The sequence below is a fragment of the Syngnathus scovelli genome, chromosome 20, assembly GCF_024217435.2.
Source record: "Syngnathus scovelli strain Florida chromosome 20, RoL_Ssco_1.2, whole genome shotgun sequence".
Taxonomy (NCBI): domain Eukaryota; kingdom Metazoa; phylum Chordata; class Actinopteri; order Syngnathiformes; family Syngnathidae; genus Syngnathus; species Syngnathus scovelli.
Genome location: NC_090866.1, coordinates 6,768,407 through 6,793,426, shown reverse-complemented (window position 1 = coordinate 6,793,426; position 25,020 = coordinate 6,768,407). Strand labels below are relative to the sequence as shown.

General features: G+C 37.9%; 1 protein-coding gene across 8 annotated transcripts in view; it reads left to right on the top strand.

The window, feature by feature from the left end:
* The window catches only part of enah (ENAH actin regulator), a 45,904-nt gene that overhangs the window by 2,587 nt on the left and 18,297 nt on the right, over positions 1-25,020 (top strand). The window contains exons 1-3 of one of the 8 annotated variants that reach the window (XM_049756971.2): positions 6,825-6,990; positions 16,212-16,377; positions 17,726-17,903. In XM_049756971.2, coding sequence (XP_049612928.1) covers positions 6,977-6,990; positions 16,212-16,377; positions 17,726-17,903 — 358 coding nt within the window. In that variant the 5' untranslated portion in view covers positions 6,825-6,976. Of the gene's footprint in view, positions 1-6,824; positions 6,991-7,069; positions 7,536-7,585; positions 10,382-16,211; positions 16,378-17,725; positions 17,904-25,020 lie in introns of those variants that run through there. The other 7 variants (XM_068649355.1, XM_049756968.2, XM_049756974.2 and 4 more) reach the window with 7 other exon arrangements.

Here is a 25,020-nt window from a genome sequence, read left to right as displayed (position 1 = left end):
GTGCATTTGTCTTAAGTTCTACTGATTTTATTCAACCATACAGAAGGCTGGGGTTTATTTAAAAAAAAAAAAGCTTCTGGGAAAGCAGATATTTGAAAACAAAAAATTGAGAAACGCATGTGGAAAGATAATATAAATTATAATTGTTACAGCATTCTTCTAAGTCACTTACAATTGTAGTAGAAGAGTTACTTTTCTGCTTCATTTGCTACATGTATGAGTATTACACCGTGCTGCCTCCTGGTGGCCAAGTTGGGTACAACAGAAGGATCACTACAATGAAATGAATTGCAGCATTAAAACATCATGCAAAAAACACAGATATGAAGATTCGCTATGCCAGTGAGCTGTTACAGCAACGCTAACTGACGTGTCTTCGTAGTGGTCCTGTTTGGAGGGACAAAGTTCCAATTAATGGCAATATATTGACATTAATTAAGTCGCAACTTGCTCATTTCTCTACCAAATTTCACGAGGTTTACTTTTTTGTCCAAGCAAAAAACACATGCCATCAACACATTGCATTTGATAGATCTTGGTCTGAAATAATGTGCTGAAAGAAACGGTGGCGGTCAGATGATTTGCCTGCAATGTGTCAAGTCGCACATAATGCTGATGTCGGCTTATTGTGGCAAGGAAGATAAGCGGCATCGTCAGGGTTGCTGGACTGTGAAGAGTCATGGTAACAAGCCCTGACAACTGTGGACAGGCGACATGCCTCCCAGGCGCTGCAGTTGACACCACAGATAAAAAACAGAAGCTGAGACCTGTTTACTTGCAGTGGCGGAACTCATGAGTTTGAGTTGGCCTGCGACCAGTTGGGTCTGAACGAGGCCTTAATGAACCTGAGGCCAATTTGGAATGTAAATGAATTGACTCAATTGAGTTTCTTCAGCCATGACATAATTAGTTGGGCTGGGTGAAGATCCAGAGCCACTTTCAAGAGATGGCCAGTCGTGATGAAATTTGAATTACAAGATGGATATACAGTAATATTATGAATGAAGGCTGTTGCTGGGCGTCAGCAATTTACTTTGAAGTTCTCAGAAAGATTTAAATCACCACCATCTGCTCTTCACACCACGCCATCTCTTATATATATTCTTCCTGACAATCCATTCCTAATCCCCCCACACTCCCTACTGCCCTTTTTTCCCCCCAAATTGACAGATTTCCTTTGAGGTAGGATTTGTAAAAAAAAAAGTATTATATTTTTGTCCCAGATAAATCTTATGTCTAGTGTTATTTGTCCGCTGGCTGTTCTTCAAATTCTGCCCCATCTCTCCCTGTGGCTTGTTTTTGTATAATTTTTCCATGTGGAAGATGCTGCTTCAGTCACTTAAACCACACTCGGTCCTTTTATTTTTATAATCTGGATTGCATCCCTAGAAAGTTTTCCTCACGGGTCCATTTTATTTAGATTCACTGTATTTTTGTCAGTGTGACATAGCAAGGCAAGCATCCGGCTAACTATCAAGATGATGGAACATGTCTGCATTTTTATTGTTGTTATCAGTAAAAGTTATTTTTGCCTTTCTCAAAATAACTGCATCAATGTGTTTGCAGCAGATAGCAACAGACGTTTACAAAGCTCGAAATATTTCCCATAGTTTATGTGTGATTGATGGAAGGATTGTTTGTCTAACCTGTAAGATGCTGTCCTGCGCTTTTGGTAAGTTCCTGCCACTGACATCACTTATTGGGAATGAGAGGATGGAATGCTGTGAACTTGCAGTTGGGTGTCTAGACGAATGCTAGCGGTAGCTTGGAAACATAAAAGTTGCAGAGGCTCGCCATATGAAGTGAGAGACAGTCGAAGTAGTTTGTCAGGTTGTAAACGTTATCATCTGCTAATATGATATAATGGTTAAATTGTATGTGGTCGTTTTTAAATATGTGAGCTGTTTGTGTCCATGCTAGCAAACCGAGACAATGGTTAGCAATGTGACACTGATTGTGTTATTTTTTTGCCTAGCATTATTTAAAAAAAAAAATAATGTTTTCATTTTTTTGTTTTTAAATATACCCTATAAAAGCTTGCCTAATATGGATTTTACCATGCATTGTAAATTGTAGCTATGATGTTTCCTAAAAAAAAAAAAAAAAAATCGAATCAATTTATTGAGGTCGCATTTAATATAAAACGAGAATACTTACATAAAAAATAAACAAAAATTTACCATTTGTGACTTTACAGTTAATAAAGTAAAATAATAAAGTAAATAATTCTCCACGCTAAATTAACACATTTTTTTGACTGTTACACAACTTCAGGCTTTCTCCTTTTGAATTGTATTTCAATGTACCGTATTGTCCGCACTGTAAGGCGCACTTAAAAACCTTGAATTTCCTCAAAAGCCTCAGTGCGCCTTATAATCCGGTGCGCCTTATATATGGACCAATATGGATTCGTGGATGAGGACTAATTTATTAAAGAATGCTTTACGTGTTTATTTTGTGATATTAACTTTTGAGCAACGTTGAGTTATTGATATATTGTTATTGTTTTCACTATTTCGAGTGTTTCCATATTGTGATTGGATTAACGTTTGAGCAACGTTGAGTTATTTATTCTATGCTCCTTATAATCCGGTGCGCCTTATATATGGACAAAGTTTTAAAATGGGCCATTCATTGAAGGTGCGCCTTATAATCCGGTGCGCCTTATAGTGCAGAAAACACGGTAAATTGTAGTCAAATGTCAAACTAAATGAATTTAGGGGGGTTTAACAATTAGTATCTTATAATGCTCAAACACAATGACAACAAAAATAGAAAAATCAAGGAGTATTAAAAAAAAGTGATGCATGAAGACAAGCCTTCTTATTCTATTGTTAATTCAAGACTGTGGCTGTCTCAGAAAATCGTTTTCAAATTGATTTTAGTCCAAATAAGGCATGCGCTACTGTCCTGTTGTAGTGTCGAAAAGAACCGTGTGCGCTTACTGAATTATTCATTTTGCTTGGCTAAGGGAGCATTTTGCACCCAGCTCACGCCAACTATGGGTTTACTTGAATTTCCTGCATAGATTTGGTTTTACATCGCCGGTTTGTGGAAGGAGAGGAGGATTTATTCAGTTGTGAAAACTGATTTATCTTTGTTTTCCAGTTGGCTAGCAGATAATAGTGCACATCACCGCCTCCTAGACAAGAGCGGAACTGCTTATAAGCCACTATCCTTCCTCTTTAAAAATCCTGATAGACTTTTAAATTCAAGGATCTAGTTCTCATCAAGGAAATGAGACCCTAATGAAACTTTCAGAAGACTACGGTACAAAGCTTTCTCTCTGTCTGTTGGCAGCTTTTTCAGCAGCAGCTGTGAAACTGTGAACTGCCAGGTTAGCACACTTTGACACTTGAGAAGGTGTACGCACAGTCGGGTGTTTGTTAGTTGTTAGTTTTTCCAGTGGACTCAGCCCTTCTCTAATTACTCGACTCATTTTTCTTCCCTTCCTCCTGTTTTATTCTGTTCTAATCATTTTGACAGAAGGCCTTAAAGGGACATAAACCTACAGTATTATTCATATTTTTGTTTTTGACTGCCAATAATTAAAAAGCATGTTGCATTTTCTTATTTAATGGTTTATTTTTTTTAAACACAACTTGCCTGCCTAAGCCTGTCTGAATCCAGTGTTTGAATTACAGTTGTTTGTTTTATAAACTATGTAGAACATCGGTGTCAAACCTAAGGCCCGGGGGCCAGATACGGCCCGTAACATCATTTTATGTGGCCCATGAAAACAAATGTTCTCTTTGCTAGTATTTTCTTTATTACCATTCATCTTTTTAAAATATTTGAACAATTTTCAATTGTCTCTGATTTCAAAACTAGTTATTCAGTTTGTTGTGTAGCCTATACTTTATACGACACTGACAGTCATAATGGCCCTCTGAAGGAAACCATGACTACGATACGGCCCGCAACAAAAACGAGTTTGACACCCCTGATTTGGATAATGTTGTAAGGATTACTTTCAAAAGCGTCAAGTTTTCAACATACCGTGTTTATAACCAAATCTCGATGCGTCAATTTGGAAGGTTACCGTGATGTGTTCTTGTGTGTGGCATTTATCTGAATCAGGGTTTGGCACGTGTATGTGTGAGCAGTAAAACAGGTGGCAGCTCTGTTTGTCCATCTGTCTGCTCGTGTCCCCAGCAGCTGTCTATGCCTGTTGTTTTTACTCAGGTCGAACCTCACAAACTACCTTCTGTAGTCTCTCCGTACATCTTACATCAACCATTTGTTCCTACAGTTTTGCCCTTCACTTATGCGGTGTTCCCTTCCAGCTTTTGTTCATGTCACATAAAGCATATTTGCATATTTCATAGGAGTGACTAATGAACAGCTTGAAGCATGAATACCCAACATGTTTTGGGTTTTTTTTTGGGAAGAAATGTTCCCTATTTGACAAAGTAATTGAATATGTTGTTTTGTTTTTGTTGGCGAGGGATAGCAGTAGTACAGTGATCCCTCGCTACTTCGCGTTTCGTTTATCGCGGCTTCACTTCATCGCGGATTTTTTTTCCAAATTAAAAAAACATTTAAAAATCAAAATAAAACTTATAAATTGAGGACACATGCGTCTAACCTTTAGGACAATGTAGTATTGCTCCAAATGTTCGTTTACATTCCTTTAGAAGTCCGTTTTCGCGTGTTAGCACGATCGCGAATTAGCATCTTTTCGCTAACTTGTTAGCCTGCCCAGTACTTCTTGTTGGTGACCGCGGATTTCACTTATCGCGGGTGGTTTTTGGAACAAATTATCCGCGATAAATGAGGGATTACTGTATTTCAAAACTACACTGCCCATTGGTCACAACGGTTCAGCTTTAGTCTGTGCTATAGTAAGCACAATTACAATAAAAAATTAATCCCATTACTAAAATTACAAATTGTCTTTACTTTTGTATGGATATTCCTAATCAAACAGTTTTTACTAGTCTCTGATTTCAAAACTAGTTATTCATCAGTTTGTATTGTATATAGAAGACGTTGACGGTCATAATGGAAAACTATGACGACAATGCAACCTGCGACAAAAATGAGTTTGACACCCCTGCTGTACACCTTATCACTTTTTTTTTCTGATCCCCTTGAGCTTTATTGTCTCTTTCCCCATGTTTCTTTGTGTGCTGTCCCCATTTCTTTCTTTTTCTTTTTTTCTTTTTGCATTAGTATTCCCATCAAATCACAGAGATTTAATGTGTCTGAGTCATTCGGCACTTGGTGAGATAAAGTGTAGCTTGTTCTATTCAGCTGCTGTCGCTCTTCTCCTCTAGAATACACAAGCAGGTTTTAGCTGTTTAATTGCTCTTTAAATTTTCTCTTAACGGCTGTTGAGATTGATGCAGGGAGAAGTCCTTATTTGATTCTTCATTGTCTTTTCACCACATAAAAAACTTTTAAGTAGGGATTTAATCCCCAAACCATTTCAGATGCTTACTACTGAAAACTGATTTTAAAATTGTTCTCATTGTTTGACAACAATGTTTTTTGAGTAGGAAATTCCTTGTTGGAGTAGAGCTTTTTTTTTTTTCTAATAATAATCGTTAATGATCATTGGCAATTATTATCTGAATTCATATGAGAGCATCTCGTAATGCTGCCGTCGGGCCAAATAATCAATTTTGAGGAAATCAAAACCATGAAGGGTTATCAAACCATTAACATTGCACATATTGGTTTTTGTCATTGTCAAATAATGAAAATTGCATAACAGTGATTCTCAGAAAGGTCTGACATCCTTCAGTGGTTAAAAAAAAAATAAAAAGTGATGCAAGATTCAGTAACAGTAAGACTATTACAGACAAAAATGAGAAACTTAATAACTGAGTTGAGTAACTAATTTCATTATCGTATAAATGTAATATATTACTGTACCGCATTACTCCCAACTGTTCCTAAATTACCCCCGTCGAGATTCTATTTCCATAAGCTCAGCTTCAAGCATATGGCGGAAAAGCAGAGGCAGCATATAAAAAGCAAAACCTTCTTTAGAGTAATTCAAAGGCTGTAAGATACAGCTGCTTTATTAGCTTCCCCCGCGGGGCACGATAAGTGTGCCCTTGTCCTCCTCAATCAACCTGTAAGCTTCCCAAACCTGTATTCAGAAATAACTATTCTTGGCTGACCTTAACTTTGAGCCATAAGGTTAAAAAGATAATTCCTCTGAGGAGATAAGAGAGAAAACAACCGATCATAGTACACACTATGATAGCCTGCCAGATTTATCAAGTTGACATGAGTATGCCAAATATTGAAATTACAATCACGCCACAGGCTGCCGAGCATTCCCCCTATCATTGAGTTGAGATAGTTCCAATCTTATTCTAGATCATTGGTGTCAAACCCAAGTCCCGGGGGGCCAGATACGGCCCGCCATATCATTTTATGTGGTCCAGAAAGACAAAAATTGCAATTTGTCTTTTTAGTTTTGACAGTCATAATGGGCCTCCGAAGGAAACTATGACTACAATGCGGCCCGCGACAAAAATGAGTTTGACCCCCCTGTTCTGTCTCAAACCACTTAGCAAGTTGAAGGTATTATCAATTGTTTCCTTTTGGTTCTAAAAGATGCTGTCATCTGGATGGAATGAACAGACCTTGCTCTAGTGGCTCCCGACAAATCCCCCGGATAATCCTGGCTGATGATGCATGCAGGTCACAATATCTATTTTTGGTGAAGAGGAGAGATACATTCTAAGAATTTCACAACACCCAGAAGCCCCCCTGTCCCCTCCCCCAGCTATTCCAGTTTTAGCCCGGGGATCCGGTGAGGTGATTGTGGGTGGGTGGGTACCCTCCCACTGTCAGTCGATCTAAACCCTGGTCACTTGCCCCCCCTCTAAAGTCAGCCAGTCAGTCTGCCAAGTAGTCTGTTGAGACAGTGGAGACTTCAACAATCTGAACAAATCCTTCCAACAACAGAATTTCCTTGTAGGCGGAGGTGCTGGATTCACGCATTGTTGTTGCCAAGATGACTCGTGACTCGTAAGTTTCTGGTTGCTCAGTTGGAGTTATTAATGGATGTCGGGGATCAAATGATAGTCTCGGCTCACGTTGTCCAATCAAGGATATAAATGAAGCACTTCCTTATACAGTCTTAACCCTGTAGAATTGGGGTTTGGAGTTCACAGTTTGTTAAAGGCTTGAGGAGAACAATCTTGCTGTGTCATGGCTGACAATCTGGCTGCACTTTTGTTCGTTGCTTTGGGCCGCCTTTTTCCCTCTCAGACAACTTTAAGTGCCATCAACTATTCATTCATTATTTGGAATCCCTGTCTTTAAGAGTTCTCTCACCAGATGGGAAGCCTTTATATTTATAGAACAGCTGTGACTGCTCTAGACCTCGGAGTCTAATCAGGGGAAGATTCTTCTTTTTGCTACACGATAGGACTCATCACACCATGTGGTGACGGGATGCTTTTCTCCTTCATTACCTCTGAAGTTGCTGTCATTTCCTAAAGGAGTTGAAAGGGAAAACACACGAGAAAAAAGCTCTTTGCAGATGTGTTTCCTCAGGTTATGGTGGAAGGGTATGTTCTTGGCAGCCATGAAGCTCTCTGCGAGGGTAGCATCTGTGCTTCAGTCGCAAATGATGTGTTTGATCTTTCTCAACGTCTGTGAATCATGTATTTCGAATTCGTGATGTCAGGATTGCTCAATTTATGAAATATTGTGATTACATGTCTTCAACACTCTTCGTGGGCCAGCAGAAGTGTCCATCAAACAATACAGTCATAATTAAGTCCAGACAAGTTGAAGGCAGTTTTTGCACAAATCAATTTGTTTTAGTTGATTTTGATGAGAAGAAAAATCAATAGATGACAGTTTTTCCTTCGTTTAAAAATTCTGTACTGTGCATCTGCCAACGTGGTGTCAGACTTGCCTTATGTGGCAAATTCACCCGGCAACAATGACCTAATTGTACAGGCGAGGCTGCAGAACCAGTGGAGGTCATATGACAACAAGGCAGAGCTATGCTGTTGATCATGAATAGAAAACTGAAATGTACTGCATGCACTAAGTTCCTGATTATTTATAACCTTATAAGAGTCTTTGTGGATTGTTCAGACTAGAGCTACTTTTGAATTGAACAATCATAATACAATTATAGAAAATCTAAAAGTGGAGATCTGAGACCCATAAATCCACTTGGATGGATTATACCGACTCAACCTGACTGGAATTGTTTAATCTTCAATGCTGACCATTGCCAACTACTAATCATCTGTGCTTTTAAAATAATTAGTCATGGGTGAATTACTAGCTCTTTGCATTGGAAGGTAACTTAAGGTCATTAATGTTTTATAGGTCAGAGAAGCAAGACCATTAACACTTTTATTTGGTTGTTGCTTAGTTAGGATAGGAAGACATAAAGTTTTATGTCTTTAGGCAATTACAAAAAAGTCAAGGTCAGTCTAACTCTAGTGGTTGACAAAATAATTGAATTGAAAAATAAAAGGTCTTATCATTGCATTCAAGCAAATTAATTTGTTTTTGTTTCAAGACAAATTGACGAAACGACGGTTGCTTTCTCTTCTCGATATTCCGGTGAATGTTCTTGTAAAAAAAAGTTCGAGACAGCACCTGTTGTATAAAAATAATAGGTCTGTTTGCCATTTGATATGGAATTTACTTCACATGGGTGAGGTTTGTGGTGAGGATGAATAATTCCATAGTTATCCTCAACCTTTGTTGTCCGGCCTATGAGTATTTGCTTCAGTATTTTCCTTGCAGTCCTGTCATTGTGAATCTGTGTACGTGTCAGAGTGTGTTTGTTCGTACCCTCTCCGGTGTTTACATTATTCCGTGCCCTACCCCGAATACACAGCACATGAATATGCTTCCAAATAATTGGCGATATTTCAATCGTGATCTATTCAACTGTCAACAATTAAAAGCCTGCGCCATCCTGGACTTTTGCATACATCATGGTTTTGTTTTTTTAAAGTTCACGTCACAAAGAGTCAAATCAAGTATAACTGCTCACGACCTCAAAATCATTTTTGCCCTTCTGCCATCCACAACAAAGCAGACAATTCAGCATATTGTGGAGACATTAGCTAAACTCAGTGCCAAGTTAGTCCATCCTAAATTCTCATTTTCATATTCAAAGAGTGTGTATCTGTTAAATCCAATGTTTAGAAAAGCCCACAGCTACTCTGTGCAAAAAATATGATGGTGCCAGCAGTTTCTTTTCAATTTCACTCTAGAGCAAATTCCCAAGCAAGCGTAATTGTCGGCATGGCAACCAATAAAAGCCTGTAAGATTTGCAGCATCTTCAATAAACATTTGGCTGAAAAACCTTGTCGACAACTAATGATTAAATTCGCATAATTCTTCCCGGTGATATTTTTACAGTAACACGGATATAACGATTGTAGTCAGTCAGATTCAATTATGAAATAAATGCAAAGAATTATATAGCAGGCAAAAATAAGCTTACAATGTGTCAACTTTATCATTCTCGTCTGTGTCACCCATTACATGTTTATTACATATACATTCTCAATCTTCCTAACTTACTTAACACATTTATCTCTCTGAGCGAGCGAGAGAGAGGGAGCTGAGTTAGGTGGGCGTCTAGCGGGTTAGAAATAGCGCATAGAGAGAATCATGCTGATAAGCTTCCAAGCGAAGATAGGAAAGGGGAGGAAGAGAGGGAGCCATGAACAAATGAAAGACGCTGGATTAAGTGGGATGCAAGCAATGTGAGTTAGCGGAGGAGCGAGACAGCCACCGTTGAACATTCCGGAGCGGAGCCGAACTGGGCTATAATGCTTCGGCTATGGGGTGTTTCCCGCAATAGCAGCTTTCACGGAGCCCCGTGAGCGCAGGAGCCTGTTGCCTGGATACCTGACTGGTGTTGCGGCTGCAGCGAGAAAACCAGGACTGAATGAGCTGTGTTTGTTGGTGGGCGCCGCTGCCATGGGAAAAGCACCGACGGCTCGCTCCCTTTCTCACTTACTGGCTGACTTGCTGACATGGCACGTATGAATAAGTAAGGAATCCCCTCGACACTGTGGCTTTTTCCCTAGATTCTGTCGGAGGTGCTGACTGGAACTAAGGTATGCCCAAGAGGACAATTATTTGGTAGAGAGAAGGAAAATTGTCTTGGGATACCGATAGGAAATATACAAAGAAAGGGAAGATCTGGCCAACATCGGGGCCAGGAAAAGGTTTGTCGTCTTTTAGAAACAGAAGCTGGTAAGGACTGGCGAGAAGTAGGGCTGCTGGAAGCTTTAGAGAAGAGAAGTGGAAGGTATCGGGGAACAAACCTGGAGTCATGCAGGTTCAGTCTTCAGGTCCACATTGCAAATCCTCCATTTTCGTCCTCAATGAAAGATGTGTGCTGGCATCCAAAATGGAAATCCATCGGTAGGTAGTTTTTCTCAAAGACGGTTTTCAGATGACTCGTTTTGTTTTGTTATCTTTTCATGTTGCTATCGTCGTGCTCGATTTAGTTGACGAGAGGGACTTCAAATTTGTTATTTGACTGCAAACTGGGTTGGTTGACATTTTCTGCCATTCACTTTTTTTCTCTATTGTAGCATTTGTTTTAGTTTGAAGTGCTCAGTTTGTTAGTCTCGCTCTCTCTCGTTGGTTTAGACAACATAAATAAATTGCTTTATGTCTGAAAGTCATACCTCAAAATTGTGAGCTATATAAAATGCCAAAACAATCTGCAATGACAGTTGTCATAATTATTTGACAATTTTTTTTTCACAGGAGCAATTAAAAACCATATTCCATAAAATGTTTCCTCCTTCTCGACGAAGGACGACAAATACCTGATTGCCTCATCTTGTAACCAATCTGTAACCAATCAAAGAAGCAGCAGTCAATAAAAACAAATCATGTCATTTTTACATTAAAGTAGGTTACCCAGATGGCAAGAAGTATTTTCCAAAAATAAATCTTTTCTCGACAATACGGTCATTTCCTAACGCTCCCGCCTCCGGGTAACATCAGCATATCGTGGGAGTGTTTGTTCTGTTTCGAGAGAACACGTGTAGTCACACGAATCTTCTGATTCTTTCTAGATTGGTAGTGGAAGACAATCTTAATGTGTTGACATTATCAGAACTGAAACTGTTAAATGCCTGATTTATTATTATTTTTTTTTTAATCCATATGTAATGTTGTACTCTCAGAGCTTCCCAAGGATTTCCCTTCCCTTCTGTGTAGTGCCGCCAGTGCCCCGAAGGCTTGCTTTGGATATAGCTTACCTTACATTGCCAACTTCCACATTTAGCGGCTGCAACATAAGACACTTCATAATTATTTAAGAAGATACAATTTCATAACATGACAGAAACAAATCCATCGTGTTTGGCCGATATACATGTAATTATTAGCGGCACTGGGAAAAAAAAGGCTTAGTCAGTGGAAATGGATGCTAGCTGTAAATGCTTCATCTTATCCATGCATCTGAAAAGTAGAAAATATTTGTTTTGCTTTTTAATTGGGTAAGGTGTACTCTACTTACCTTTTTTCTATGCTGTCAGTCCTGAAAGCATTTTTCTTTTTTTTTTGTTATTTTTTTAAATTTTTTTTTATTTTTTTCCCTGTTTTTTGTTCTTTTTTTCTTTTTTTGTTTTATATAAATGATGTGTGTGTTTATTTTTGTATGCATGTTTGCCAGAATGAGAAGTTTGTTTGCCAGCACGGTTGTAAGGTACATTCATTAAAACGTCACCTCAAATGTAACACCTAACATAAGCGAACGTTCTCAGCCATGTCACTGTTTACACCTGTGTGGGATAGAAAATGGTGGTTTCATGAATGATCGATTTGAGCTAGTTTTAGGGATAGAGGAGGTCAGTGATGTATGTTGGGGTCAAGACATGGAGGGAGGAATTTGTAAGTACCATGAGAAGTTTGAAGACGGAGAGTTTTGGGAAGTTGTTGTGAAAAGTGTGAAAGATTATGGCAACGCGATTGGGCTACAATGATGGTTGCTTTAATAACTATACAGGGGACATAAAACGTAATTTTCATTCAGTAGTTTTATGAAAGCCAATGTGTCCTATTTCGCTTCTTTCTTTGATTGATGAATTTCACAGCATGCTCAGAAATTCTACGGTGCTTGCGACAATTGAAATGTGAAACGTTCATACTAATTCTCTGCAATGTGTGTTTATTTGTCGTCTGTAAATCCTTTCATACGATGTGCAAAAATGATGGCAATGTTTCCCCCAGTTTATTTACAAAATAAATTGAATAAATTAATAATGAATGTAAAAATAATCCAATGACAAGAAATAAAATGTTGGAATTTGTGGTTGTTTTGGTATGCGGTATTCGGTCATGGCATTTACGTTAAATAAAAAAATGGTAAAAGATAAATAATGAAAAATAAAAAAGAATAATAAAATAAATGTATGTATATAAATAAATAAATTACATTTGAAAAATGGTTAAAAATAAATAATAAAAAAGAATAATAAAATAAATGTATGTAAATAAATAAATAGATAAATCAATGCATACCATTTCCGGTGCAACATGAAGTAGCTCACCATTTAATTTGTTTATGAACCTCGAAAGGAAGTTGACATCATTTCATTTTTATTCCTACGGTTTCAATAAGGCTATGCAGTTGTTCATTTGAAGGCGCTAATTGTTCGTTCCTGATAGTTATACATGTGGAGTGCAGTCTAATACAGTCCAGACCTGCTCTCTTGTCAATGCGCTCCCTGTGCGTGTATGAATGGTAATGTAATGAACCATCTTGTTAAATGTGCCAGTCCCCCAATTAAACAGACAGCCCGCACTCTGAACCCCGGTAACACCCTTAAAAAACCTGCGACTTAATTCTGACCTGACACATTTGTGTGTATGTGACTTGACTTTGTTTATTGGGTATTCCACTTACATAATATGTGAGAAAAAACAGCCTTAGTTGTTCTAATTTATTATTATTATTTTTTAAAGATAATCTTTGCATAATCTGATTTAGTTGTAATCTAAAACAAAACTATTTTGCTTGGCTAGGTTGCTTGTTATAGCAAACAATATGAAAATGTAATTTTGCCATTTATGACCATACTGTATATCATAATGCAGTGATGAAAGATTTCAAGCTGTATTTTGATCTGATAATATTCACAACCCTGTAATTCAAAAAAATAATTTGTCTATACTATAAATTTGTGGGTTGGCTTTGACGCTCTGGACCATACATGTCAAACTCAAGGCCCAGGGGCCAGATACGGCCCACCACATCATTTTATGTGGCCTGCAAATACAAATTGTGCGTCCTTTGTCAATACTGAAATTACAAATTGTCTTTACTTTAAGACCTCATCTTACAGGCCTTATCTGAATCATTGGCCCAACATTTTAAAAACCTTCTAACCAACGTGAAGCTTGGATATCACAATTTTTTACAAAATATTTTTTCATTTGTCTTACTGTTTTATATTTTTTCCACTTTACATTACCTTTACATTTTCTCACACCACTAAGGGCTGAGCCATACTTTTTATTACTCGACAAAATGTTGCATTAGTCAGTGAAAGGTCACAGATTTATTGCGGAGATTCTGATATTTCTCTAAGGGAGGCCATTACATCAGTGTTACTTTCCATGGGAAAGGGCAGTCATTCAATGTAATAAAACTCTGGAAAACCACATGTGGATCTTTCCTCTAGGGAGCTACCTCTTCATTGAGCTAATGGTTTCTGTAAGTAACTAATTACAATTAATTGAATCCAGGAATTGCGTGTATTCTACTCATTAAACAAGCCTGGTGCTTAACTAGATCAGTCCAGGTAATTAGCCGACTATAATGCTTTCTTCCGCAATGACGTAAATTAGATGATTAATTAACAAGACAGCAGCCATGTCTAGCTAACACAAATTATTGTTGTGGTTGGTAAAATCCCCCATGGACCCCACAGCCCTCTAAAAAACACATAACTGGTAATGTCTATAAATGCCACATGGGTGGTTCTCAGAAAGTAGGGTCCAGAGTGCAACATGATAATCAAAAATTAAACTTGCTTAAAACCAGGTAAAAATGATATATGCTTTAAAAATGTCTTGCAGTGTGCTATGAATAAATGAAGATAGTTTGTCCGCAAGAGATTGTTAATTGTTCATGGCTTACTTACTTTCTGATTTTATTTTTTATTTACAAATGCAAAACCCTTTAAAGTTGCTGGCATTAGGAGCAACTTTTCCTCTTAGAAATTACTATGCCTGTTCATCTCACTGGAAGGCCTGGGCATTGTCCCGCCACACTTGGTCATTCCCACACCATCGCTGTGCATTATGCACAGATAATCTTAGCAACTATATTTAGCATTTGTGATAATAGCTGCTTTGTCACACCTGAGGCGTTTTTCCCGCTATCACGCCACGTGTCGGTTCTTTCCTGCTCTGTCTTTTTTCTTCTCTGTCCATATGGTTGAGATCAGGGTATTTTCTCACTGAAAATGTTTCAATGGATTAAAAAAAGTAGTAACCTTGGTGTCCTTTGTGAGAAAATCAATATACAGTGGATATTAAAAGTAAGCGCAGAGTGTTAAGTGTTACCAGACTATACGTATGAGGCTTTTTGCAACAAACATGCCTTTTTGGGCTCTCCCTCAAAGTGATTTTGGAAGTCCACTCGATGCCAGCGATCTCTGAAAACCAGTTTTTTTTTTCTTGGTTGCACCATCGCTAAAGTTGCACAACATTTTATGGTTGTGTTAATTCTGAACACACCCCAAGTTATGAGGGTGTGCACACTTGTGCAATCAAATTAACTCTGTTTATTTTCACTTCCCCTCTCAGATTTTTTTGCCCTATGCTCTGTCACAAAAACAGAGAAAACATTTTGAAATTATTGTGCTCTGATTTTTCCTTGGCATATAATCAAAGCCATGTAAATTTTATATTCACTATATAACAGTTTTTGCCAAATTTTCTCATCATATTGATTAGAATTTTTCTTGGCGCTTCAGCCAAAACAATTTCTGGCGTAGTCTTAATCATTTAAAGTGCTATCAATAAAAAAAAAAAAAATTCTTCAACATGGAAACGGTCAGAGGTATATTGAGGATAAAGGAGCTCAAGGCTCATTTGAAAGATGTGCAGCTGGGTTTGGATACGGGCAATGAGTTTCAGAACTGCAAGAGCCGCAGGGAGTTAACTGGAAATGGTTCAGCCACAAAAGAGGAAGGATGCAGATGTATCCAAGACCCTCCCTATTGCTCCTCTGTTCTTACACTCCTTCTTCTTAGCAAAAATCCAACTGCATATCTACTCAGGCTGTGCAATTAATCGAAATTCAATTACGATTATGAAACCATAGAGTAGGTACCGCCCCGGCTCGTCCTGGTACATGACATAATTGGGTAGAAGTCTCTGAAGTGGATCTGCACCTCTTTGAAGTCGAAAAGTCATTCTCCGACCCTCATTAACATTAATGAAGTAGAGGAACTTATTCTCATCTTCCATTACCATTCGCATTTACTATTCTGGTCTGATAGTGTCTTCCTGTGTGTGCTCCTCTATTCCATCACTGACCTCTTCGTGCACAAATCGGAACATACCATTGTCGCAAACCTTCGCAGGAGATTTCTAGACCATAAATATGAAATAATTAGTACTTGCAGTACTTGCACATATCAAAACTTTAATAAATCCTACACAAAATGTGCAATGTGGAAAGTCTTGTACAGGGAAGTACATAACATTTCGTGGCGCTGGGGTTTAGATCATGGAATGCAAATCAGCTTTGGTCTCTTCATCTCTAATTTTCCACATATCTATATCAGCAAATTTTATATAATTATTCCCACTCAGATATAATTGGCTGAAGTGCCCTTTTGATTGCAGTATAATCAAAACCTAACTAGTGGAATCTTATTCCGTAATCAGATTTAAGTGGGTATACAATCATCTGTAGCAGCTCGTGGGAATTTATAAACAGTATATAATATGAGGTAATAGAGTGTATTTTTGTGCTCTTGTATTGATGATAGTAAAATCCGATTGCTACTCAATTTTGTTAAAAATACAAAGGAATCTTTGTCCCAGAGATTGTGTAGGTGAGGAGTCGGGGCAAACCTGAGCAAACAGAAAGTAGACAAGACTTTAGACCAGGTAAAAGCAGGTCTAAGTTGTGGCGCAGATTACATTTGTAGTCATTTCTTTATATTCTTTTTGACTTTTGAAATGACGTTTTCTGCTTTTGTGTCTCGTTTTTCTTTAGTGAACAGAGTATCTGCCAGGCACGAGCTGCAGTTATGGTGTACGACGATGCCAATAAGAAGTGGGTGCCAGCGGGAGGCTCGACTGGCTTCAGCAGAGTCCACATTTACCACCACACAGGAAACAATGCCTTCCGTGTCGTGGGCCGCAAGATCCAAGATCATCAGGTTAGTGCGTATCTGGTGATAAAGGTTACACAGACCAGATGGAAAATCAAGACATTCACAATTAAAGTATGTTTGGTGTTATAAAATTAAAAAATGCTCAAAAGGAAATGTGACGTAACTACATTTCATCATACCTATTCAAAAAAATATCCGGGACTATTTTTGGGTTGTGACACATTAAGTGTTTCTTTCCAGTTATAGTAGGAACTGGGTTCATAAAAATCAGCTTACCAAATATGGTGTTCTTTTCTTCCTGTATGACTCCACAGCTTGGGAATTCTGTGGTAAGCACAAACGCTGAGTTGCATTGTATAGTTTCCTAATTAATAAAGACTTTTGGGAACATTTTAAGTATTATGTTTCCATTTACTCAAATGTTTTCCCCCTCTGTTGAAACACTGTGGAAACAGGGGGTGCAAGAAAAAAAGTATTTGAGCTGAGATTATCCAACGAAATTCTTCAAAATACGGAAATCAGGAAAAAACACAAATCTCTCTGAACTTCCTGTCTCAACTATTTTTTGTAGTCCAGTAAGAAGGAGATGTGAGGGCTTCCCAAAATTACAAAACTCAGATTTTTTTAGCTACAATCCCACTTGCAGAGTTTTTTAAAATATTAAACTCACGACATATGAAGGTATTTTTGCCAGTGCCTCTGCTACAATCAACAACAAATTTATAATATTTCTGACCGTCCAATTATTTTTTTTAAATATTTAAAAAAAATTGAATGGTACTAATAATTTCTAGCATTTTTTTAAAAGTGAAGACAATTTGTAATTTTAGTATTGACACATGACGCATCTGGCCCCCGGGCTTTGAGTTTGATACCTATGATCGAAGTCAATGTAAACACTAGATGTTTCGAAACTTGTCAGTTCTCCTGTTGTTGTTTTTTTCCATTAGTTTTCTAAAACCTCGACGGACCTTGGGGGCCTTGTTGAATTATCCTCACCGTTGTTGGGAAATGTTTTGAAGTCCCTCACTCATTAGTCTGAACACAAGATGACACAGAGATTAAAGGATTTGACACAGAGATTAAATGATTTTACTGCACTGCACATCTTTCTGGGTATTAAAGCTTTATCTGATCAAAAGAGACAAAATCATTTGTGTGTGTGTGTGTGTGTGTGTGCATCATCCGAGCATTTGACGATGCCAAACTAATACAACTATAAATAACAGTTCTCAACTGTGAGTATATAGAAGTGGAAAACTCACAGGAGTACCTTGAGGCAAATTGGGCATATTTCACAAAAACTTATTTTGGTCAAACTACTTTATTAAACCCTCCAATTTCTACCCTACTTGCCCACAATTTCAGATCTGTTTTCTCCTTCCATCTCCAGGTGGTGATAAATTGTGCCATTCCCAAGGGGCTGAAGTACAACCAGGCCACACAGACCTTCCACCAGTGGCGAGATGCTCGACAGGTCTATGGCCTTAACTTTGGTAGCAAGGAGGACGCCAATGTATTTGCCAGTGCCATGATGCATGCTCTGGAGGTGCTGAACTCCCAGGAGACAGGTAGCTTCCAAATTATGTGTCTATCAGCTGTATGGTCCTGGTGGTAGATATCGTAATGTTCGGACTATAAACCGCACCGGACTATAAGCCACACCAACTAAAACTCGTGATTCCAGGTTCAAAATTTGCGGGGAAAAAATCGGGGCTTATAGTCCGAAATTTACGGTATTTATTATTGTTGCGATTATTCCAAAGCACACTTTTTAATGGTCCAGTGATTGTGACATCACTTTCTGAAGCCTTCTAGTGTCATTGGTTGAATATCTATCAGCACTCAGCTTCACATTAAGCCTTAGCCATTTGACCTTAATTGTTTTACAGATAGATGACCTTTCAGAGAAAATGTTACTTTATTATTCACCAGCTCAGATCAAGGTTTTATGACGGTTTAACCTTGCAATGAATTATTTCCATTTCCACAATTTTTATGGGAAGACTTGGATGAAAAAAAAAATGCAGTTACCGTACTTTCCGCTCTATAGGCCGCACCTAAAAACCTCCAATTTTCTCAAAAGCCAACAGTGCGCCTTACAGTCAGGTACGCCTTATATATGGACCAATATTGAGCCACTACAGCAGGCGTGTCCAAAGTCCGGCCCGCGGGCCAAATGTATATATCTTATATATATGGACAAAGTTTTAAAATGGGCCATTCATTAAAGGTGTGCTTTATAATCCGGTGTGCCTTATATATGGATAAAGTTTTAAAAAGGGCCATTCATTGAAGGTGCGCTTTATAATCCGGTGCGCTTTATAGTGCAGAAAATACGGTAACCAATATTGAGGAATTGACTGTGGGGACTTGGACGGTTTAATTGTGTTCTACATTTCTCCTCCACAATGACACTGAAAAAATATAACTCGCAAGTGTACTGGATATGGTGTTCAAGTGTAAAAAAATTTAAATATAGGCTATGTCTGTACTGTGTAACTAGTTCTGTAATATTCAGAGGTGGGCACGTGACCAATTTTTGCCGGACCATCCGTGACCTGGGCACCCTTCCATCCTTGTCCTGGCCAAATTCCATGTTAGTGTGCCAAAATGGGCTGTCGGACGGACTGAGAGTTTAGTCGGCACTTGACCCAGATGTGGACTTTTACAGGGACGCAAACCTACTACTAGTCAGTCCGTCCTTTTTTGAAACTTTTTCATCCCTCGTCCAGGATGGACTGTTACGACCCTGATACGGAATGCCCACCTCTGGTAATATTATATGTCATGTTTAAAAATATTTACAACATTAGATGACCTCATGGTAAGAGAATGCTGATCAGACATTGCACATTTGAAGCACTGTTATATTCATAGCTGTTCTCATTTATGCTACAAATATTCCCTGACTGTAACCTTGGTGTTGCACATTGGCCTTGGTTTATGACTCATGCACTTATTACGTACTCTCATCCTCTGGCAGCATATAGTGTATTTGTTGGCACGCTGGACTAGATAAAGAGGCAGGAGAGTGAAAGGGGGGAGACCTTGTGACACGGCTGAGTGCAGATCTTTAAATATGTCCTCGTGTTCTGCTTTGAGCTCAGATTGATCATCTGCCGATACTTTCCTTTTTCGGGGGGCCTATAATTCAACAAAGTAGATGATGTACGGTAATTGCAAGCACAGAGGCTGCTCCACATGATCTGCCGTGCCCATCAACTAGTCCTCTTTATTATGCCCATCAACCCTTTCTACAGCGAGTCTCTCATCACGGTATAATCCTGTCTTCTAATTGACCTCTGAGTGATCCCTCGTTATAGTAATATGCCTCATTATATTGCATTATGCTCTGTTGTGTGTGAGTGTGTGTGTGTGTGTGTGTGTGTTCATATGTATGTAACCTGTCGACCAATGTGACTAATATATTCGGATAGTTCTCATATACTGCAGGGTAGGTAACTTTTTTGCTGGATAGTCACGTCGGAAGCGTTGCCTCATTAATATACATTTTAACAGAGAGACGGAGAGGGAAAGAGAAACTGAATTAATGAACTAACTGACTGACAGCATCTTGATTAAAAAAATATGCATTCGAGGGTCTAACTGTAATCATCGTATAATATTTATTTAGAGGATATTTTTTAACTAAAACAGTGGTGTCAAATTCATTTATGTCGTGGGCCGCATCGTGGTCATAGCTTCCCTTGTAACAAACTTAATACATCTAATAAAATAGTCATTCAACTTTCATAAAATTTTTAATTTGTTATTTTAATCTTTAACTTTTCTGGTAGTGCAATTGATAACAGATTCTCATTTGCAATATCAACCTATCTGCAAAGGATATAGTAAAGGATATAGTTACATATTTACAAGTTCATTCACAATAGTAATGGTTCGTGGAATGTCGGTGCGAATGGTCGGCCCCTATACAGGACTGTCTCAGAAAATTAATGTATTAATGGTGCATTTATAGTCCGATGCGCCTTATATATGGACAAAGTTTTAAAATGGGCCATTTATTGAAGGTGCGACTTATAGTCCGGTGCGCCTTATAGTCCGGAAAATATGGTAGTTTTGAAATCAGAGACTAGTATAAACTGTTGAAATATTTGAAAAAGATGAATGGTAATAAAAATTACTAGCAATGTCTCTATTTATTTAAGAGTGAAGACGATTTGTAATTTTAGCATTGACACATTTGTCTTCGTGGGCCACATAAAATGATGTGGCGAGCCGTATCTGGCCCCCGGGCCTTGAGTTTGACACCTATGAACTAAAAGCATACAACAATAGGAATCTCGGTTAACTTGTCTACAAACTCCCTATCTAAAAAAATTTTTTCTAAAGCTTGAAGTTTACATTCAGAATTATATTTGCCCACTGTTGTCAAGAAAGGATCTGGTTTGGAAATTTTTTTTTTTTCCCCCCCACTAAGTTAATTTTGGCTAAATGGATTTGGGCAATTGCATGCATCAATTCTTGCGAGTCCATCTTCCCGGAAATGTGTTTAACATCTAAGGCAGAAAGAATTAATTGGATCACAGTGGGTTTTACATAATAGAGCAGTCAATGTTTTGTAGGCTGAGTGGTGCTCTGAGCATGTGCAGTTCTTTATTTAGATGTAAACCACAATATCACCCTCAACAGCAGCATTTTAAATGGTGCTATTTCAAAATGTCAATTCTGGGCATTTGAAGACAGATGTAGCACAAGTGTGTCTCCATGTCGAAATTTGGCAAGTTACCAACTAGAGGGTCATCATTTATTTTAGGTACCTTCATGGTCTCTGACAGTAGTACACTCCATTTAGCAATCAATCTTTTTCTGGAGGGGAGGGGTTGAAATCTGAGTCAGCTGTTTGTGCATAGATTCCCAGAGAAGCCTCTTCAAGCCCATAGAAACAGCCGACTACTTTTATTTTACGGGTCATGTGCTTGAAAGCGCGGAGTAAACATTTTTAGAGGTTAGATCATGATAGCATGTGAGTAAACTTGTATTAGAGGAATCCCACACCCCCTCTGGCTGCCCTCTTTATTTTTTTTTCTTGAGCATAAAGTCTCAGGCTTCAATACCGCTAAGTGGCAGACTACACACTACACCATTGCTGGACAAGAGCGTATAAGGAGTGGAAGAAGGAAAAAAATTAAAAAGGTTTTAGAAAGAAATAGAGGAAAGAAGTCAGTTATAAAGAAGAAAAGTAGATAGTGACGTTATCTGACAGGTAGCAAGGAAATGAAGTAAAGAGATGGAGTGAGACAAGTCAAGAGGTCGACCAAATTTCATTTTATTTAACGTAACGTTCGAAATAGACAATAGCTATCGTCATGCCTGCTGTCGCAAGAGTTCAGAGATTCTCTGAGGACCATCAAAAGATTAGTTGTGCTCAAATCTACCTCAGAAGTGAGTAAAAGTGGATTGGAGTGTTTGCTTTGCTTGTGAATAGACTTAATGCTACAGTGAATGATGAATGAGTGACAATGGGCATTTAAGTGAATTTTGCCAAAGTGGCTTTAATGCAGTACATTTTTAATCTTAACATTTTTTTGAAAGTGTGATAGACAAGGACAAAATGTCGCGTGTGCTTCCTGCTTTTTTTAGGATGGCATTATTTTTATATTTTAAAGCTTTACGGAGAATACAAAAGCATACACGGCTATATTTATGTCCACAAGAGGTCGATATCCTCACGTTCTACACTGTGACGTTGCATATGTGCGTCTTTAAAAGGCGGGCCTGGCTTGTTGAATGAAGCTAACGTCCATGGAAATGTTGATTCGGCTGGCTATTAGCTAGCTAAAAGTTAGCCACTCCTGTGTTCAATGACGGTCACATGCTTGTGTTTACTCGACTATATTTTGTAAATTTCGTCAATAAAGTGATAGAAATTGCACGAGCAGCTGTTTATATATTCCCACTATCTGAACCACCTTTTAAATGGATTACGATTCATTTTAATCGGCGGTGGTAGGCTATATCAAATTAGCTAATAACAAGCTTCAAGATGTCACCTGATTGGCTAATTCTGATTCTATTTCAAGTCATATTGCACATACTTAAGGTTAAGAATATATTGAGGAGAAAAAACACACTCTTAACAAACCTCAGACAACAGAATAATCGCATATAAAATAAATGATAATAATAATAAATATAATAATCACCTGATTGGCTCATTATGATTCTATTTCAAGTCATATTGCACATATCTAAGTTTAAGAACATATTGGGGAGAAAAAAACACTCTTAACAAACCTCAGACAACAGAATAATCGCATATAAAATAAATAATAATAATTAATATAATAATCACCTGATTGGCTCATTATGATTCTATTTCAAGTCATATTGCACATACCTAAGGTTAAGAATATATTGGGGAGGAAAAAAAAACACTCAACAAACCTCAGACAATAAAATCACTTATAAAATAAATAATAATAATAAATATGATAATAAAATGTAATTAAATAATAAGAACTATATTTGTATTTTACTTATAAATTTAATGCAGTAGCGGGAAACTCCCTGGATGTACTAAACTCTTGTTTTAAATCTCATGTAATATTTAGAGATCTAAAATTATCTGTCCATCTTGGGGGGTGGGGGGGGTGGGGGGTGCACCATGGACTGGTTGCCAGTCAGTTGCTCTACAACTATTCACACTCATGTTCACATCTTTTTAGACACGTCTTCAATTACTTTTTGGAATGTGAAAAGAAACCAAAGGAAGTCTTGAGGTGTGACGACCGATATTTCCTTTTTTTACCACATAAAGTCTAATCCTTGAAAATTGCGAATATTTTGACCTAGCTATTGTTTATCCCCTTGTGAACTTAACTCCTCTGCCCTAATACCGCAGTAAGCCGCCAAGTGTTTACATGAATCACGATTGGTCTTTGCACTTGTCTGGCATCTGTAACTTGAAGTTCATGTTTGCAGGCTCTGTCACCTACTGTGATGGTTCTCACGTCATGTGGATATTCTCGTAGATATTCTCTCACCAGGCAGATGGAACTAAAGTGTGTTCTATACGGTGTTGTTATAGCTTTGCAATATGATAGATGGGTGTATTGGGATCCTAACGCATTCCTCGACACCCTGACTCCCTTGAGACCAAAAATAATGTTGTGGGATATAGGACATTGTAGGAGAACAACATATGGCTATAAATGGACTTTATAATATTAATATTTAAATGTCTTTATTATACAAACTTGGTATTTGAGGTGTGTGTATACATCCAACTGGAAAGTGCTGGTGATATGATTGCAATAAATGTAATTAGCGGTTTTGTTTAAAGATGACATGATCTGATAGCCCATAAAGGTCAGTTTTTCAAAATGTGTTTTTTGCAATAAGGTTTGGATCCCCACAACTCATCAATTTGAGTTTTTTATTCAGAAGTTTTCATTGGCTCTGAAGATCATTCAAATATTTGTTTGAACTGCATTCCGTTGAAGATCAAAGACCACCCAGAAAGTTATTAAAAAATGTGTTTTTTTTCAAACTTCAATATCGGTTTGGCTCATGTATAATAGCAAGGCTATTTAAAATCAAACAGAATTACTGAACACGAGGTTTCCAATAAATCTGATGGAAAGAGTTAGAAACCAGACCAAGGAGGAGGAGGTCTAGATGTGCCAGGGAGGCCATTTTCCAATATAATCGTTATTGATAGATCTTAAAAAAACATTTTATACTAGAAAAGCTGCAGAGAAGTCCTCAGATAGGCGCATTGAGGCTGTTTTGGATTTGATGATGCTATGAGGTAAATATGATATTGTAATCCAGCTGTCTTGACTTGGCAGTCTAAATAAACCTGCATGTTTAACTTTGACAGCGTGAGGACATGTGGAATTTCCTTTGTATGGAGAACTCTTCGCAAGGGCCGAACTAGTTACATCTGTGTACGTACGTGTTGAGTTACTAGGCTTCACTTCCTGCCAATGTCAGATGTTGATATGTTCACATTGAGAATACCGTTAGGAACAAAACTGAAAAAACTCCTAACTTTAATACCGTATTTTCTGCACTATAAGGCGCACCGGATTATAAGGCGCACCTTCAATGAATGGCCCATTTTAAAACTTTGTTCATATAGAAGGCGCACCGGATTATAAGGCGCATAGAATAAATAACTCAACCTTGCTCAAACGTTAATGCAATCACAATATAGTAACACTCGAAATAGTGAAAACAATAACAATATATTAATAACTCAACGTTGCTCAAACGTTAATATCACACAACAGACAAAATAAACACGTAAAGCTTACTTTAATAAGATAGTCCTCATCCAAGAATCCATATTGGTCCATATATAAGGCGCACTGTCGGCTTTTGAGAAAACTGGAGATTTTTAGGGTGCGCCTTATAGTGCGGAAAATACGGTATTTGTGTGAGAATAAATGTTAAATAATATGTGACTGAAATTTTACGATGCCCTCCTTATTAATCAATGAAATGGTTAATGTCTGTTGGTTCAATATTCCAAGCTTAATAGTTCAAATTGATGACACAAACACATTCTATACCAGGAACATTAGTGATGTATCCTTCCTGTTATAAATCCACTGTATGAATAATAAATTGCATCCAGGAAGTCCCACCCCCTACTTTCTCTCTCACCCCATTTTCTTTTGGCCACCCTGTGTTTATCATCCACATCTTCTGCAGCTT